We start from the raw sequence: 17,299 nt of genomic DNA, 5'->3' as shown, positions 1-17,299 counted from the left end.
ACATTGTTAGAGTTGGTGTTATCTAATAATTTTATGACTTTTGAGGGTGACTTATATTTACAAAAATCCGGTGTGGCCATGGGCTCCCCATGTGGGGGTAGCTTTGCTAATGTCATCATGGCCCACTGGGAAAATACTTTACTTTTTCCTCACCCATTGTTCCAAGAGCATGTCACCTGGTACACTAGGTACCAGGATGACATGCTTCTTATTTGCAAAGGACCAAAAACACTAGTCCCTTCTTTCATAGCAAGTATTACTAAGTTAACTGATTTTTTGGAATTTACTTACAATTTAGATGAAAATAGTATTAATTTTCTCGACATTCTTCTTATTAAAGACAGACCCAATTTAAAGTATATTAGTAAGATTTACAGGAAACCTACATATTCTAATGCTTTTTTACATTACAGTAGTTGCCACCCTTTCCATCAGAAGAAAGCGGTTGTTAAGGGACAGATGGTCAGGTCGGCAAGGATGACTACTGAGTTCTCTGATTTCGAAAAAGAATGTGAGAACTTAGAAAATATGTTTATTAATAGTGGTTATCCTGTAAACCTTGTGACCGACATTAGGAATGAAGTTACATCTAAACGTCATTCTGGACATTTTAAACCCCTATTGTGTGGGCAAACGGCAAATATTACATTATTAGCCGGTCAATATGAGGATGTCCAGTTATCTACTAAAAATGACAATTATAAGACTATTTTTTTGTGTACTTTCACCGTAGACCATCAAATTATTAGACGTATTATGAACAAAAATTGGAGAATTATTACTGAGGATCCAACCCTTCATAATAAGTTAGGGTTGCAACCTAAAATTACGTATAGAAGGAATTTCAATCTTAAAGCATTATTGGAAAAGAAGACGAGACCACAAACCACTAGATCTTATGGCATGTTCAAATGTGGTTCTTGTCCACAATGTAGATTAATTTTAGTAGGGAAAGAAGTACGTATTAATGATAAGTTATATAATATCAACAAGAGATACCATTGTGAGAGCAAGGGAGTTGTTTATGCCACATTATGTGACCAGTGCAAAGCCTTCTATATAGGCAAAACTGAAAGAAAAATTAAACAACGTATTTATGAGCACTGTTATGCTATTAGCAAAAAAGACATGAATAATGCTTTGGCAAAACATATTTCCGAACATATAGATCATCATTTTAAATTTGTTATTTTATATCAAAGGCAAAATGACCCAAGAGGGGGTCCTTGGCAACTTTTATTGGAAATTGATGAATTAATATGGCAAATAAGAACCACAGCATGTGCATACCCAGGTGTCACTGAACACCTGTCTATTAAGTGTATCCTTAAATGGTTAGCTTTAAGGAGATAAAATGAAATAAAATCCAACTTATGTTGGCATATTTAATATTAATGCATTCTAGGTTTTCCAGGTTATTTAGGTTTGTTTAGCTTATCTGTGTATTTACTATTTTTATGGAGTAATACACAGATTATTTTATGGAAATTATTTACTGACGAAGTAACAGCTTTTCACTAAGCAAGATAAATTTCCTGTTGATGACAAAGCTATTTTTAAGATTTAAGTATTGTTCTAGAACTTATTAAGTTTGGGAGATTTAAATTTGACACCAGCTTTTTCTGGCATTTAACAGCGTAGTTTAGCTGTTCTGGTGCTGCTGTTTTTAAAAAGGTTTTCTAATTTCTAATTTTTAATTTATGTTTAAATGATTTTTAAATGACTTTTTATTGTGATTAGTATTTTCAATTTGCCTTTAGCAAATTGTCACACAATTTACAACAGTGACGTTTGGCACCACAAAACTTTTTGGTAGTGTGTCGTGTTTGTCAACAGTCTTGCTTTTTTCGGAAGTGATGTAACGAGTCACAATTAAGTAATCATTTAATTTACTTAATACTTTTATGAAATGTATTTAAACATAGTTAATTGATGTTTTTTTGTCTGATGAAGGTGAAGTATTTGCTTTACCAAAAGCGCTTATTAAACCAGTGTTTGTTAGTTGCCGGCTCCTATTGGTTTTCTTCTCGCTTTTGTTTAAAAGTTTGTTTGTGGTTTATCTGTGGCGTTACTTATCATATATACACTAACACAATGGTTGCTCCTATAAGTATACCATTATGATAAGTACATAACTTTCATATCTGATAGGGATGGGTACATCGTCTGCAACTCATAGGACACATTCAAGCTCTTCCTGTCAGGAGTTATAATAACAGAACATACTCTTGATAATTGTAGTGCCAAAAGCAGATCTTTTTTTTTTCTTGTTTGAAAATTTTTCATTAGTTTTACCATAATAAAAATAATCAACTATAAATAACAATTGAAACATAAGTGATGAAGAAAGTTTACTGCTGCTCATGCTAAGTCTATTTCCAAAGCGCAAAAATCTGTTTATTTGTTTATCAAATGGCACACTGTATTGTAGAATCTGAAAGCAGTGTTGGTAGCATAATTGTGTTTGGTGCAGAGGGCTGTGGATTCTACTCCCACACTATGGAAATGGAGTGCTGATATTGTAGTACCCATATGATTGTTTGCATTATAAGGGGGAAAGGGGTTCTACACTCCTGAGTATGTCCTCCTTTGTATGAGATATGTAGTAACTATGAACTTGTTGGTTTGTTATTTCCTATTGCAATATAACTAACTTACCAATTTTTTAAATGTAATATAGGCAATTAATTCTTCAAGGGCAGCAGGCACTGAATTTATAGATAAAACATTAAAATGTAAAATTGTTTGTCAGTAACAACCTCTTCATTAGTTACAGATTTCTTTAACGTAGAATTATTCAGATGGTTTTACTTCTGCAGAGATTGTGTCTATCAAGTGATATTGGTGGATTGCAATTACAGAAGTTTTGAATGGCCTTTTGTGGTTGAAATTTTCTGAAGTGGGTAGTTATTGGTTTATACATTTTGTTTCATCGCTTATTAAAAGAATGTTTAAAATTACAAATTTAAAACCCATTCTAACAAGTGGTGCTGTATTACACAAGGAATATAATTTAATACAGTCAGGAAGATGAATCAAAAAAACAAATATGTGTATGCATGGCCCTAAAAAAATGTGTGCAAGTGGTCTGTTTTGAAAACAGCCCAAAGATAAACTTAATCCTCCACTAGCCAGATGCATTTTCTATGAATCTAGGTTTTCATGCTATTTTAATGAATGTGAGTTTTGCTGTTTCAAGGGCAGAGAAGTTTACTGTTCATGCTAAATCTGTATTCATTGCGAGACTGTATTGTTTGTTTAGGAAATGGCTATCTGTGTTTGTGTTATTTTATTTCAATATCTATAAACATTGTGGAAGTTAATAAGAAAACAGTATGCACATGGATAGATTTGAACAGTGTGTATGGTAACTGGTGAGAATGCCTTCTGTGGAAGGTTGGGCACCGGGCTGGCAACTCGACACTGTAAAACTCCACTGCCAATCATGAGCAGACAGGTGATCCACTGTGGCGACCCCTAACTGGGAAAAGCTAAAAGAAGAAGAAGAAGTATGGTAACTGGTGAGAAATAGCCAAGTAATGGAACATTGGAATGACTGGAGAGGGGGCTGCTACTGAGTGTAGGGGTTGCTGCAAGAGGGGTTGCTCTGGGGGGCAATCTATTACCCTGCCTAGGGCCCTACTTGACTGTGATTCAGTTCTGGTATTTAAAGTAGGAAATGAGTACACAAAGGTAGTTGCAGTTTAACTACATTACAAGGTATCTTTTTCTTCTTATGCATTTAAATGATTTAAGGAAATTACTGGAGTGGCTTTCTTGGGGAGCGGCCTATCTGTTGGTGTGGCTCAAATAGGGTTGTTTTTTAAGTATGTTGTGGGTAGGGCATAAGGGGGCGCCAGAGCTCTACTTCGCCTAGGGCATCATTTCAGCTAAGTCCAGCCCTGCAAATAATAAATTGTAAATCCTCTTGACTTCTCCACATTAGTTAACGTATGTCAATTGCTGTCATGTCTTTTAAATCATTATTTAGGCTAAATCCTAAATGAACTGCTTATTAGGAATGTATCTACAGTTTTTCCATCCATACAATGAATTTCATTAAAAATACTATATGTGTACTACTAACTCCTACCCAGTCTGCAAATAACCTTGTACTCTGTGTATTACTAATCACTAAGAGATTTTATGTAAACTAAATCTGTATTCTGTCTTAATATTGTAAACATTAGCTTTTTGTAAAAAAACTTTTTTGTATTCTGTTTTAATATTGTAAATATTATTTTGTTGTAAAAAATTTTTTGAACTGTAACTGGAGCTTTTCTCCCACGGGCCACCCCTGAAAATGGGTTTCTGACCCAGCGGACTTTCCCGGTTAACAAATGTCAATAAATAAATAAAGAAAGAAATAATAAATGAGGCTAAGTGGACAAAATTATCTGCAAACAACAAAGATGCAACCTTCGTGCCCTTAAACCCTATGCTCTGTAGGCCTTATATACATCTAAATAAATGTTTATAAATGTTTTTTTTTCCTTTAATTGGCTTTTCAGTATGTAATGTACCACGGTGGTGGTGCTGCAATAGCGTTGTCGCTTCACAGTAAGACGTTATCTGGTTTGATTCTCAGCTAGATTGTCTTCTGCGTGGAGACGTGTGAATGGGCGTACCTTCGTTGAAGGTTGTGCATCAGGGCTGGTAACTCGGCATGTAAAAATCAGCTACCAATCATTAGCGGACCGGAGTTCCGCTGTGGCGACCCCTAACCGGGAAAAGCCGAAAGACACAAACAAACAAACAATGTTATTTGGCTTGAATAGTTGAGTTTAATATATTGTGTTTGTTCCACTTGCAATCTATGTAGTGTGCACACCCTCCATACTCCTCCCAGCTTATTTTAATTAGTAATTGTACTTGCAGCAGTTTCTGATTCCACTATGCTTAGTTAAAGAGGAGTACCAAATGCCCTTAAGCTAATTTTCTTTATAAGCTGTAAATGTACCTTTATATAACTTACTACTTTTCAACCAATACTTAATTGACCCTATAACCAGCATCTTAAATAGATTTGCTGGAGCCTCACTGATAGTTTTTTTTTCTGAGTAGTTACCTGCTAGTTCCTGTTATCTGGATGTCATCCCACTTCATTTTCCTCTCTGGGCTCACTTCACTCCCCTACCCTGTCCCCTAATCCACCCACTGTCTCTACATTTAAACCTATCTACACCACACCCATTCCTCTGCCAGCTACACCCCCATTCACCCCCTTCCTCTGTTAGCTCCACCTTCCTCATCCATACACTCCATCTTTCAACATATTCCTATTACTATCACACTAGCATCCTATCCACATATTCCTCCCCTTCCTTCATTTCTACAAACTTTATTACTCTCCTCAAATTATCCACTTAAGTAGTTTGTCTGATTATCTCTCTAATAGTCCCTAACCTAAAATTATTCTCCTTCCTCTCCTCTCACTAATGCTCTTCTTCTGCTCTTCATTATCATCATACCTGGTACCTATCTAACTTATTCTAAGCTCTCCCACAAACATTACCTCTTACACCAATAACACAAATCACTACTCCCTGCCCATCAGCGCTCATCTCTTGTACACAGAGAATATACTGTTCTTTAAACCCAAACTGTTTCAGACACAGCTATACCCATTTAACATTACACTTACTGACCATTTAACCAAAATGAAATTCTATCTTTACTACACCGTCTTGAAATTCTTCCTGCTCTGTAGTGACATCCACCCTTACCCTGGTCTCAACATCTCACAATCCACATCTTCAACTCACATTCCTGGTTTACAAAATATGCTTAAATTTATCTCAGTAAATGGACATAGCATGTGCAACAGAATTTCTGATTTGCATGTCTGGATGACTGCACAATCTCCTGACATAATAGTAATCACTGAAACCTGGCTTAAACCACAGATAAAGAATACCAAAGTACTTCCACCAGCCTTTAATATGTTCAGAGCTGACTGACTTAAAAACAAGGAGGAGGTGTTGCAGTGATATATCCTGCTTCTATTTCTTTAACCCCTCAAAACCAATCCATACCCTCCTTTGACAAAGCCGAACTATTGATCACCTACCTTAAATTAAACAATAATAAAAGTGTCTGTATTATAGCTTTATACATACCCCTGGCAATAACTTATCAACTCCGCAAAGTATCCTATCTTGGGTATCAAAAAATATTGCTCTGGAAACAGTAATGTTAGGTGATATAAACACTGACTGACAGAAACTTAACTTACAGTTTCCCACAGATAGCATAAACCTATTTGGATTTTCTCCACTAATTACTTACCCAATGTTTACCAGTTCTGCAAACCAAAATGGCTCAATAATTGATTGGATTTTGGTCTCCCATCCTAACAATTTTTGTCAATCCAGAACACTTTCAGTCTGTATTAGTGATCACCACTCCATCTGTACAGCTAGACTTATTTCACATACATGTAGACAACACACCTACAAGACTGCATGAAGCCTATCCAACTTTGACCAACAGGCCTTTACAAATTTACTAAACTCCATTAACTGGTCCTTCCTTAAATGCATACCGCTAGATGATGCAGTTGAACAATTTAATTCTACATTCCTAAACACTTTAGAAAGTTTAGCTCCCACCGGAAGGAAAAGAGTCAAAACCAACTATACTTCTTGGCTTTCTGTCTATACCAGATCACTCATGCAAAAAAGAGACAAGGCTTGGACAACTTACTTAAAACATAAGACTCACAGTAATTTACAGCATTTCAAAGCACTGTGTAATGTTGTAAAGAAACAATTTTATGAAAAGTCACAAATTCAGTACAAATCCAGTCCAAAAATCTTTTGGCACACTGTCAAAAAAATCCTAAACTCAAGAAGTCAGTCCTCCCCCAGCCCTCCTGTGGTAGTACCTCCCCTGAGATAGCAACTCAGTTTAACTCTTACTTCACTGATAGCATAGCTTCCATCACTAACAAATTCCCTCCAACTCCCTCTACCCTCTCTCAGCCTCCTATTACCTGTCACTCCACATTTTCCCTTCATCCAATTCCTACTTCCTTCCTCAAATACCTCCTGTGCAAGCTCAAGCCATGTTCCCCTTCTGCAGACAATGGCAATGGACATAGTTTTAAATTTAGAGTAATATATATGGTATATAAACAGATTAGAGGTGGGGATTTGAACAATGCTTTAGAGAATAGGGAATATGCTTGGATAATTAGGCTAAGAGCTGATATGAAACCAGGATTGAATAATGCACTGACCATTAAGCCAATATTAGTTAAAAAACAGAAGAAAATAAGATAAAAATAAGTTTTGAACTATGTTTTATAAATTTTAATTTTATATTATGTATGTTATATGCATATAAGAGTATGTTTTAAATAATTAATCAAAGTAATCTAGTGAATTTTGTAATCAGTTTTGTGTTTTTATAGACTGGCTGTTATCATGTGACTGTTTAAATGACTACTTAATAAAGGCTTTAGAATCCAGTTTAGACACTTTAATACTGATGAAGGATTTGTAATCCGAAAGCTTTGTTGTTTTATTTAAAGTATCTGGCGTTTTTCTGGAGTTGTATTTATTGGACTCAATTGCCTACTCAGTCTCAATAATTATTAATAGATTCATCAAGGAGAGATTGAAATAAAGTTAAGAAAAGCCTCTAAATGGAAAACCCAAGGCCCAGACGCAGTACCTAACTTTTGGTTAAATGTATTGACATCTTTGCATAAAGATTTAGCCATGAGTAAGAACTATTTGTATGCGCATCTTGAACAGACACCAACATGGCTAACAACAGGAAAAACAATACTCTTGCTTAAGAGTGAACCTGCAAGCTACCCAAAAAATTATAGACCAATAACTTGCCTTCCGACAATGTATAACCTATACATTGGAACTAATGCCAACACAGTTTATAGTCATTTAGAAGAAAACTTAATTATGGCAACAGAACAACAGGGCAATAAAAGAAAGTCATATGGAACAAATTATCATTTGCTGCTAAGTACATAGTAGAGAACTGTAAAAAGGTAAAGAATCTAAGTATGGTATGGATTGACTACAAAAAAGCATTTGATAGTATCACACACTCATGGATAAAGGAATGCTTAAAAACGTATAAGATGTACCCTACACTGATCGACTACATTACAGTGACCATGAAACAGTGGCAGACCACTTATCAATTAAGCCATGATAAAGGACAAATTATTATTCCAGAGATATAAACTCAAAGGGGGATATTCCAGGGTGACTCTGTCACCACTGCTATTCTGTCTTGCCCTTAACCCATTAAGCTGTCTACTTAACAGCTTAGGCCATGGCTACAATTTGGCTCCTAGAAAACAACAAAGTGTAAAGACTTCTCATCTTCTCTTTGTTGATGATTTAAAACTGTATAGCTCATCAGACGAGGAATTGAAAGCATAACTGCAAGTTGACAAAACCTTTTCAGATGATGTAAGAATGTCATTTGGTCTTGATAAATGTGCAAAAGCAACCTTTAAAGCAGGTAAACTGCAGCATAAAGAAAACATCAATTTGGGACAAGAATGTGGTATAAAACTTGAGCAACATTTGGTAATTGATGAAGGATCAACAATAAAACATGTGACTGACCTCTTTCTGTTCAAGTGGAGTCCCTCAGGGATTAGTCCTTGGACCACTCCTTTTCCTTTTTGGCATTTACTTCTCAGAAGTCAAGGCCAATGTCATTAGTCTCTGGCTGACTAAATTTGCAGATGATTGCAAATTAGGAGCTGTCATTGAATCTCACACTGACACAAATGTTCTCCAGGAGGGGCTGACACAGACAAACAATTGGTGTCAGCACCATGGGCTAAAACTAAATGCCAAGAAATACATAATAGTATCCTTTGGGAAGTCATCCATCCCTGGTAACTGTCATATTGACAACACACCCCTTAGAGTTGACCCAGTAGTTAGGGACTTAGGGACTCACATACAGTGGATATAAAAAATGTACACATCCCTGTTAAATGCCAGGTTTTTGTAATATAAAAAGATGAGATCACAATAAATAATTTCAAAACTTTTCCCACCTTTAATGTGACCTATAACCTGTACAATGCAATTGAAAAACAAACAAATCTGTTAGGGGAAAAAATATAAAAAATAAAAACTGCACAATACACTGGTTGCATAAGTGTGCACACCCTTAAACTAATCTTTCTTGTTTGTGCACACCCTTAAACTAATACTTTGTTGAATCACCCTTTAATTACAGCATTCAGTCTTCTTGGGTAGGAGTCTATCAGCATAGCACATCTTGACTTAGCAATATTTGCCCACTCTTCCTTGCAAAAGTGCTCCACATCTGTCAGATTGCGAGGGCATCTCTTATACACAGACCTCTTCAGGTTACCCCACAAATTTTCTATTGGATTTAGGTCTTGGCTCTGGCCGGGCCATCCCAAAACTTTAATTTTCTTCTGGTGAAGCCATTCTTTTGTTGATTTGGATGTATGCTTGGGGTGATTGCCATGTTGAAAGGTGAAATTCCTCTTCATCTTCATCTTTCTAGCAGATGCCTGAAGGTTTTGGGCCAAAAGTGATTGCTATTTGGAACTAATTCCCTCCATCTTAACTAAAAGTCCCAGTTCTAGCTGAAGAAAACCAACCCCAAAGCATGATACTGCCACCACCATGCTTCACGGAGGGGACAGTGTTCTTTTGGTGATGGAAAGTGTTGTTTTTGCGCCAAACGTACCTTTTGGAATTGTGGTCAAAAAGATCAACCCTGGTCTCATCAGACCATAACACAGTTTCACACATGCTTTTGGGAGACTTGATGTATTGCTTTGCGAATTTTAGCCGGCTCTGGATGTTTTTCTGTGTAAGAAAAGGCTTCCATCTTGAAACCCTACCCCATAGTCTAGACATATGGAGAATACAGGAGAATGTTGTCACATGTAGCACACAACCAGTACTTGCCAGAATTTCCTGCAGCTCCTTCAGTGTTGCTGTAAGTCTATTGGCAGCCTCCCTGACCAGTTTTCAAATTGTTTTTTCATCAATTTTGGAGGGACGTCCAGTTCTTTGCAACGTCACTGTTGTCCCGTATTTTCTCCACTTTCTGATGACTGTCTTCACTGTGTTCCATGGTATATCCAATGCTGTGGAAATTTATTTGTACCCTTCTCCTGACTGATACCTTTCAACAATGAGATTGCTTTGATCCTTTGTAAGCTCCCTGTGAACCATCGCTTTTGCTGTAGCAGGCAACTCAATAAATGTCAGGAAAATCCTACTAGGACAGCAGAACTTTCTTTGGGGTTAATCAGAGTCTCTTTAATTGATGGCAGGTATGTACCCAAGAAGACTGAATGTCATAATTAAATCAAAAGGTGCTTCAACAAAGTATTAGTTTAAGGATCTGCACACACAACAAAATAATGGTGTGCACACTTATGCAACCAGCGTATTGTATGTTTTTTATTTTTTTCCCCTAACAGATTTGTTTGTTTTTCAATTGAATTGTACAGGTCATAGGTCACATTAAAGGTGGGAAAAGTTTTTAAATGATTTATTGTGGTCTCATTTTTTTATATCACAAAAACCTGGCATTTTAACAGCGTGTGTACACTTTTTATATCCACTGTAGATAGTAATCTAGCCTTTGAACAAAACTTGTCTACAGTGATAACGAAATCATTCTATGTTGTGCAACTTATAAACAAATGTATGGCATCTAAGTCTAAGTAAGTCATCGTTCCACTGTATTCAGCATTCATTAGACCTGTGACTGAGTACAGTGCCCCCTTTGGTGTGTACCGAACCAGGCATATCCAACAAATGTCCATAGAGGTTCCTGACAAAAAGAATACAGGGCGAAAGTAAAATGTAGTATACAGACCACCTCAAGGACCTATCCCTGTATTTTGTCTCCTACAGGCTTTTGAGGAGAGATCTATGCCTGGCATACAGGGCATTGTCAGACCACATTCTGATGGAACTCCTGCATATCCACAAAACATACAGCACCAGAATTACTCGTTCTAAAGACTTAAACCTTGCCTGTGATATAAATAAGACCTGCAGGAGAGATAGGTATATATCCCAGAGACTACCCCATCTATGGAACAGGCTCCCTATCCATGTGAAGCAGAGTTCCTCCCTAACCCAATTCAAGTGCAACTTAGACAATTGAATAGGAAACTGGAACTTCATCCCTGGTTTAGCACCTGTGTCTCTAATGGACACAGGTAACCTGTAAATGGTTCATCTCTCAGGCCCATGCTTACACTTATCAAGGGTATCAGAACTTGTCAAGAGATTTGAGATGCATGGCTAGGCTTAAAAAGGCCCTTGTGGTCATTGGTCTAGTAAACACCTATGAACCTGAAAACAGCACTGACATCTAGGAAGAAAATACAAGCCATAAACCAATTTTCTCTTCCTGTCCTAACTTACAGTTTTAGAGTGATTCACTGGCCCCAAAATGTGTTGGATAGATTAGACAGGAAAACAAGAAGGATGCTTCATACTGACCAAATGATTTTTAAAAATCATTGCAAACCAAGGTTATATATTCCCCATTATGAAGGAAGTATGGGCCTCCTTGAAATTGATTACATATATAGATCTGCAATCGTGGGACTGCACACATATCTACTGAGCTCACAAGACCCAAATGTAGTGAAAGTTTTGAAACATGAGGAGAATAAATCTAGGATGACTTCCCTGCTTAGTCTAGCAGAAGCATATCAGCATCAAGCAGGAATGGAAATCAAACCACAAGTAGATAAAAATCAGGCAGCAACTGAATGTGCCAAAAAAACAAACGAAAGCGTATAAGGTGAAGGATCAGATGAGAAGGCAAGAAATGTGGAAAATGCATAAATATAGTTGCAAGTATAAAAAAAACTTCTGGAAGAACTTCATGTTGATCAGGATCAAATGCAGGAATGGTTAAGGAGAGGCAAATTCAAACCAAGAGATGAAAGGTTAATATTGGTGGCCCAAGACAGTGGGCTACGTACAGGTTGGTTTACAAAGTCCATTGAAAATGTGGGAGAAACAGCAAATGCAGGTTTTGTAAAACAGAATTAGAAACAGTTGCACACCTCATTGCTGGTGTGATATACTAATGGCAGAAGGACTGTATATAGAAAGGCATAATAACTTGGCAAGACTTTTGTACTGGGGATTGTGGAAAACTTATGACAATGAAGTAGTTGAAAAACACTGGCAACATGAACCACAAAGCATCACAGAAAATGATGAAGTCTGCATCACATGGGATCACCCATTGCCAACAGTTGAAAAGATAAATGCTAGAAAAATGGATGTAATGGTCCATGAAAAGAAGACAAAAGTAGCACTGATCATTGAAATCACCACACCCAGTGACTACAGTGTCTTGCATACAGAGAGACACAAAATCATAAAATATCAGGATTTGCAGGCAGAAATGAGAACAATGTAGAAGAAAGATACCCACACAGTTCCAATAATAGTAGGAGCAATGGGTCTTATAAAAAATAATCTACAATCATATTTAGATATGTTACCAGTACATGTAACTTCATATGAGTTGCAGGAGTCATTATTGGGCACATTGCGGATGCTGTGAAGAGCACTTCTGGCTGACATGAAAGATTGCAACAATACTAATTTCATGAACTTTAATCATACTTTGACTTAAGTAATGGGGTCCATTTCTGTCATGGTATTAGAAACCCAAAAGATTTGGAGACCTTAAAAAAAAGAGCCTTATGTCCCTTCCCTGTGGAAAAAATCCTTCATCCTTCCTCTCCACAAATATGGCACATCTACAGAAATCTCTGACTATAGGTCAATTGCTATTCTTTCACCACTATCAAAAATTCTAGAAAACTGTATCCATAAATGACTTTTTCAATACCTACTTGACAATAATCTCTCTCCCACCAAACATGGATTCAGACCAGCACACAGCACTATCACTGCTCTACTGTCCTTTACTGACACTGTCAACAAAGCTCGTGACTCAGGAAACTTTGTCTCTTCTCTCTTCTTAGATCTATCCAAAGCCTTTGATACTGTCTTCCACCCCCAACTGTTAGCCCAACTATCTCTTCTGAGCTTAACCAAAACATCCTTACAATTTCACTACCTATCTGTCTAACAGATATCAAACTGTCAGATGAAACTATAACTTCTCTCCTTACACACCTATTAGCACTGGGGTGCCCCAAGGCTCAATACTAGGTCCACTTCTCTTCAACATTTTTATTAACCATCTTAATACTGCCACCAAACAAGCCACCCTAACTCAATATGGTGATGACTCTACATTAACCTGTTCTGCCAGGACTCTCTCTCTCATCTACAAAGTTTAATGCAAGAAGCATTTAATTCCATTGAGTCTTGGATCACCAACAGCCATTTAATATTTAACACAAAAAAACATACACTTCTACTATTTTTACCAAAACCAATTTTTGACAGGTACCTCTCACTTTGCTATTACTTCTCTGAACAATACTTCAATCAGTGTGGTTTTACATACAAAACTGTTGCGTGTAACTATTGATAATAATCTTAAGTTTGACATACATATCAGCAACATCATAAAAAAACTAATCAAAAACTGGGCATGACATATAGGGCTAAGAAATTTATCTCTAACTCCACAAGAGTAACCCTTACCACCACCTACATCGATCTCTCACCCTCCCTTCTATACGCTTCACCTATTCTAACCAATCTTCACTCTTCCCTCAAAGCAAACCTTAGTCAGTGTTATAATAAAATAGCTAAATTTGCCAGAGGGCAGGCCCACCAATCCCACCATTGCTCTGCTCTCAAATCCCTAAATTTTCTCGAACTACCCTACCTTCTCACCTTTAATCAACTAACATTAACTCACAAAATACTCCTCATTTTCACAAATTTTTCCTGACCTACGCTTCTCTCACAAGTATCTACTATCTATTTACGAATTTCAAAGATCTAATGGGGTTAGTCTGTACTCTCACTGTGTTGCCAAATCATGGAATAGCATTCCAGAAGCAATTAGACTTATACCCCACTACTATTCCTTCAAGTCTAGGCTAAAAAAATATCTAACCAATAATTGGATCTGCCAATGCTCCATGCCATCTTAGTACTCTTTTCTATTCCATTCTTCCCCATTCTTAATAGATTTTCTATTGATATATCCTACTTCCTTTCCTGCTTTACCTACTTTCTAGCCTCACCTCTCTTTAATTACTTAACATTCTAATGTCCTTTCTTTATATTCTTACACTAACCTTTATCTATCCCAGAATTTATGACTGAAATTTACTATCTAGTTCTCCTGCCAGAAAGAGTATATGACTTTTACGACCTATTACTTATTCTGTTATATATATTTTCATGCATCATTATGTAACATGCATATTAGGAACTCTCTTTTGTCTTGTATGTAATGAATGTATGGTCAACTTTATTGCTTGCCTTATATTTTGCTTATTTTTTTATTCTATTAACAAATTGTACTACTTTCTTATTGTCTTAATATTTGTAACCATTGTTCAATTTTTTTAAAGTCTGTTTAATGTCTACCGTGTAGCTTTTCTCCTGGGCCTCCACTGAAAATGGGCTCATACTCAGTTGGACTTTCCTGGTAAACAAATGCCAAATAAAAAATAAAATAAATATTCTGTCCATGAAAATCATGAACAGAAGGGGAGATAATGACACACCACTGATTTAGTCCTTCTCCTACCTTGAACATACTGAGCTTAATTCTTCGTAAAGTGATACAAGTCTTATTCCTCAAATTCAGGGACCAAATTGCACATTGCCATAAGATCATGACTCATGTATCCTATTGCACACTGCCATAAGATCATGACTCATGTATCCTATTGCACACTGCCATAGGATCATGGTTCATGTATCGTATTGCACACTGCCATAAGATCATGACTCATGTATCCAATTGCACACTGCCAGAGGATCATGGTTCATGTACTCGATTGCAGACTGCCATAGGATCATGGCTCATGTATTGTACTGCACACTGCCATAGGATCATGGTTCATGTATTTATTGCACACTCTCATAGGATCATGGCTCATGCACCCTATTGCATGCTACCATAGGATCATGGCTCATATACTATTGTAACTTTTCTCACATGAGGTTTCCAGAGAAGATAAGATAGTCATGTATCTTCTTCAGGTCCATAAGACACATGTACACAATACTGGTAAAGCACTGTGATCCCTCCAATATATGTGCAAGGACAGTTTATTTATTCTTCTGGCCATTTTATTTTCAATGCCCTTTCAGTGTTGTAGCTATGTAAGAACCTCAGCTGTAGGATACAGAAACTAGAGATGCCAGAAACAGAAATGAAAGCTAAGAAAATCTTTTATTCCAGAGAAGGTAACACATGCAGCTAATTACAAAAAAAATTATTCTCAGTTGCATGCATCTTTAAAAAGACTATGTAGCTGGAAAGAAAAGCATAACAACTTGAAGGAATAGTAGTATATTCTTTCATTATGCATTGCTGCATTCATATTTCACTGAATATTGCTTGGCTCATGATGTCATTACCAGTACAGTGATGGGTTGCACATCATGGCATTTGTTAATTTTTTTAAATATTTTTTTGGGATCTTGCTTAGCCAGATAACAAAACTGAATATGATTATTAAACTGCTGCTTCCTTGATAAGTTTGTGACTAGCTAGGAAATTCTTTCAGCATAATATATTATGATGTCCCTTGCTAGTATGTGTATCACAACCTTTGTTCAATGTGTTTTAATGATTATTTATTCACTTTTCAGGATCACTTTGGCCTTGACGTACCATTCTACTTCTTCACCATTATCTGCCTTGTGAATCTCTTATTCACTGGATTATGGGTTCCTGAAACAAAAGGAAAATCTCTAGAGGAAATTGAGGCATACTTCAGAAATAATGAGATGGTATCACATGCTTCATAGCCATCCTGATTTCAAAAACTACATATGAAGAAAAACAGGAGAAACTTAGTTGAAGCATTTCTAAAAGCAGCAACACTAATTACCTGAAACGTTCACAACTAAGAAAAATACCAGTTTACTAGTTTATAACTATAGATGTTAAGTCCAGCTGTTTATTATTTTTTCCTTTCCTGCAGCTGACCATCAGGGAATACTAGTGCCACTCCTCAATTGCCAGGTCTACCAACCCCTCATGCTACTTACTCTAATAATGGTCAGGATCAACAATGAATTCAGGATGTTCCAGATCTGTGCTGGATGCCAGAAAGGTTTTTTATTTTTATGACCCAGCCTCAGTGGCAGCTGGTTGCTTCAAATCAAAGGGGGGCTGCAGGACATAACTGAATGTGTGGGGCCAATGGGAAGGGGTGTGGCCAACTAGAAAGAGGTGGGGCAATGCTAAAAACCACAAAAACTGGGATTTTAATTAAATACACTGCCCTGGGTGCCAAACCATCATTATGAGAGTCCAGTCAAGACAAAATGAAGTGTAGAAGAAAAAAAAATATTTCAACGCATTGGCTACATGGCAGCTTACTTAATATCTAGATGGAAACAAAAAGGTTGTGAGGCATGAAAAAATAAATTACTTTTTAAATACATTACTGGAATGCCAGTCAAAATCAAGTGTAAAAAACAAGCAGCACTCAACTCAAACCACTTCTCCTTGGACTGTAGTTCTAATTATAATGTATATTCAGTTTTATAAAAGTACCAAGTAACATGCTGAAAATAGTAATCTCTGTGATACCCCCACTTGTAAAGATGTTTCTTATCCAAAAAAGACCTGCTCCTTGACAACAATCTACTTGTTTCATGGGGAAAATATGATCAAAGTAAAATATGAACAGCAAACAAGAAACAAGCTCAAGATAAAATGCTTAAAGGATTACTGCACAGGTTATGGACCACACATGACAGATTGGCATTCTGTTTAGTTTACAGGTAGAGCCTGCAAAGATGACTGCAAGTCGACAACAAATGTAATGAGCTTCTGAAAATACTGTAATCCTGTCCTTTATTACAAATACTGTCATATGCATTTCAATACTCAAGGCTCATACGCTATCTAATTATATAAATATTCTCTGCATGGCAACAACAAAAAGGCTTTCAATGTTGGCAGTTCTTTAACAGTATGCTTATTAAAGCTTACTTGCATCTTATAGTTTCAGACAAGCTTGCCTGATGGTCATTAAAGCATTGCTACTTAAACACAGAGCAACAAGCAGTGCAACAACACACATTTTCTGAATAAAAAGAAGCATAAATCAGCAGTATAAAAATATGACAGAAAAACAGAATATTCTGCAAAAGTCAAGGACTGA

General features: G+C 36.6%; 1 protein-coding gene across 1 annotated transcript in view; it reads left to right on the top strand.

Annotated features, from left to right (window-relative positions):
* LOC122790382 (solute carrier family 2, facilitated glucose transporter member 6-like) overlaps positions 1 to 16,357 on the top strand; it is a 338,986-nt gene extending 322,629 nt beyond the window's left edge. The window contains exon 10 of the mRNA XM_044057896.1: positions 15,774 to 16,357. Coding sequence (XP_043913831.1) covers positions 15,774 to 15,932 — 159 coding nt within the window. The 3' untranslated portion in view covers positions 15,933 to 16,357. The remainder of the gene's footprint in view (positions 1 to 15,773) is intronic.
* The last annotated feature ends 942 nt before the right edge of the window (positions 16,358 to 17,299 follow it).

This window comes from Protopterus annectens, chromosome 16.part0, assembly GCF_019279795.1.
Source record: "Protopterus annectens isolate FY-2018-M chromosome 16.part0, PAN1.0, whole genome shotgun sequence".
Lineage (NCBI taxonomy): Eukaryota > Metazoa > Chordata > Ceratodontiformes > Protopteridae > Protopterus > Protopterus annectens.
This window is presented reverse-complemented; position numbering and strand designations above follow the sequence as displayed.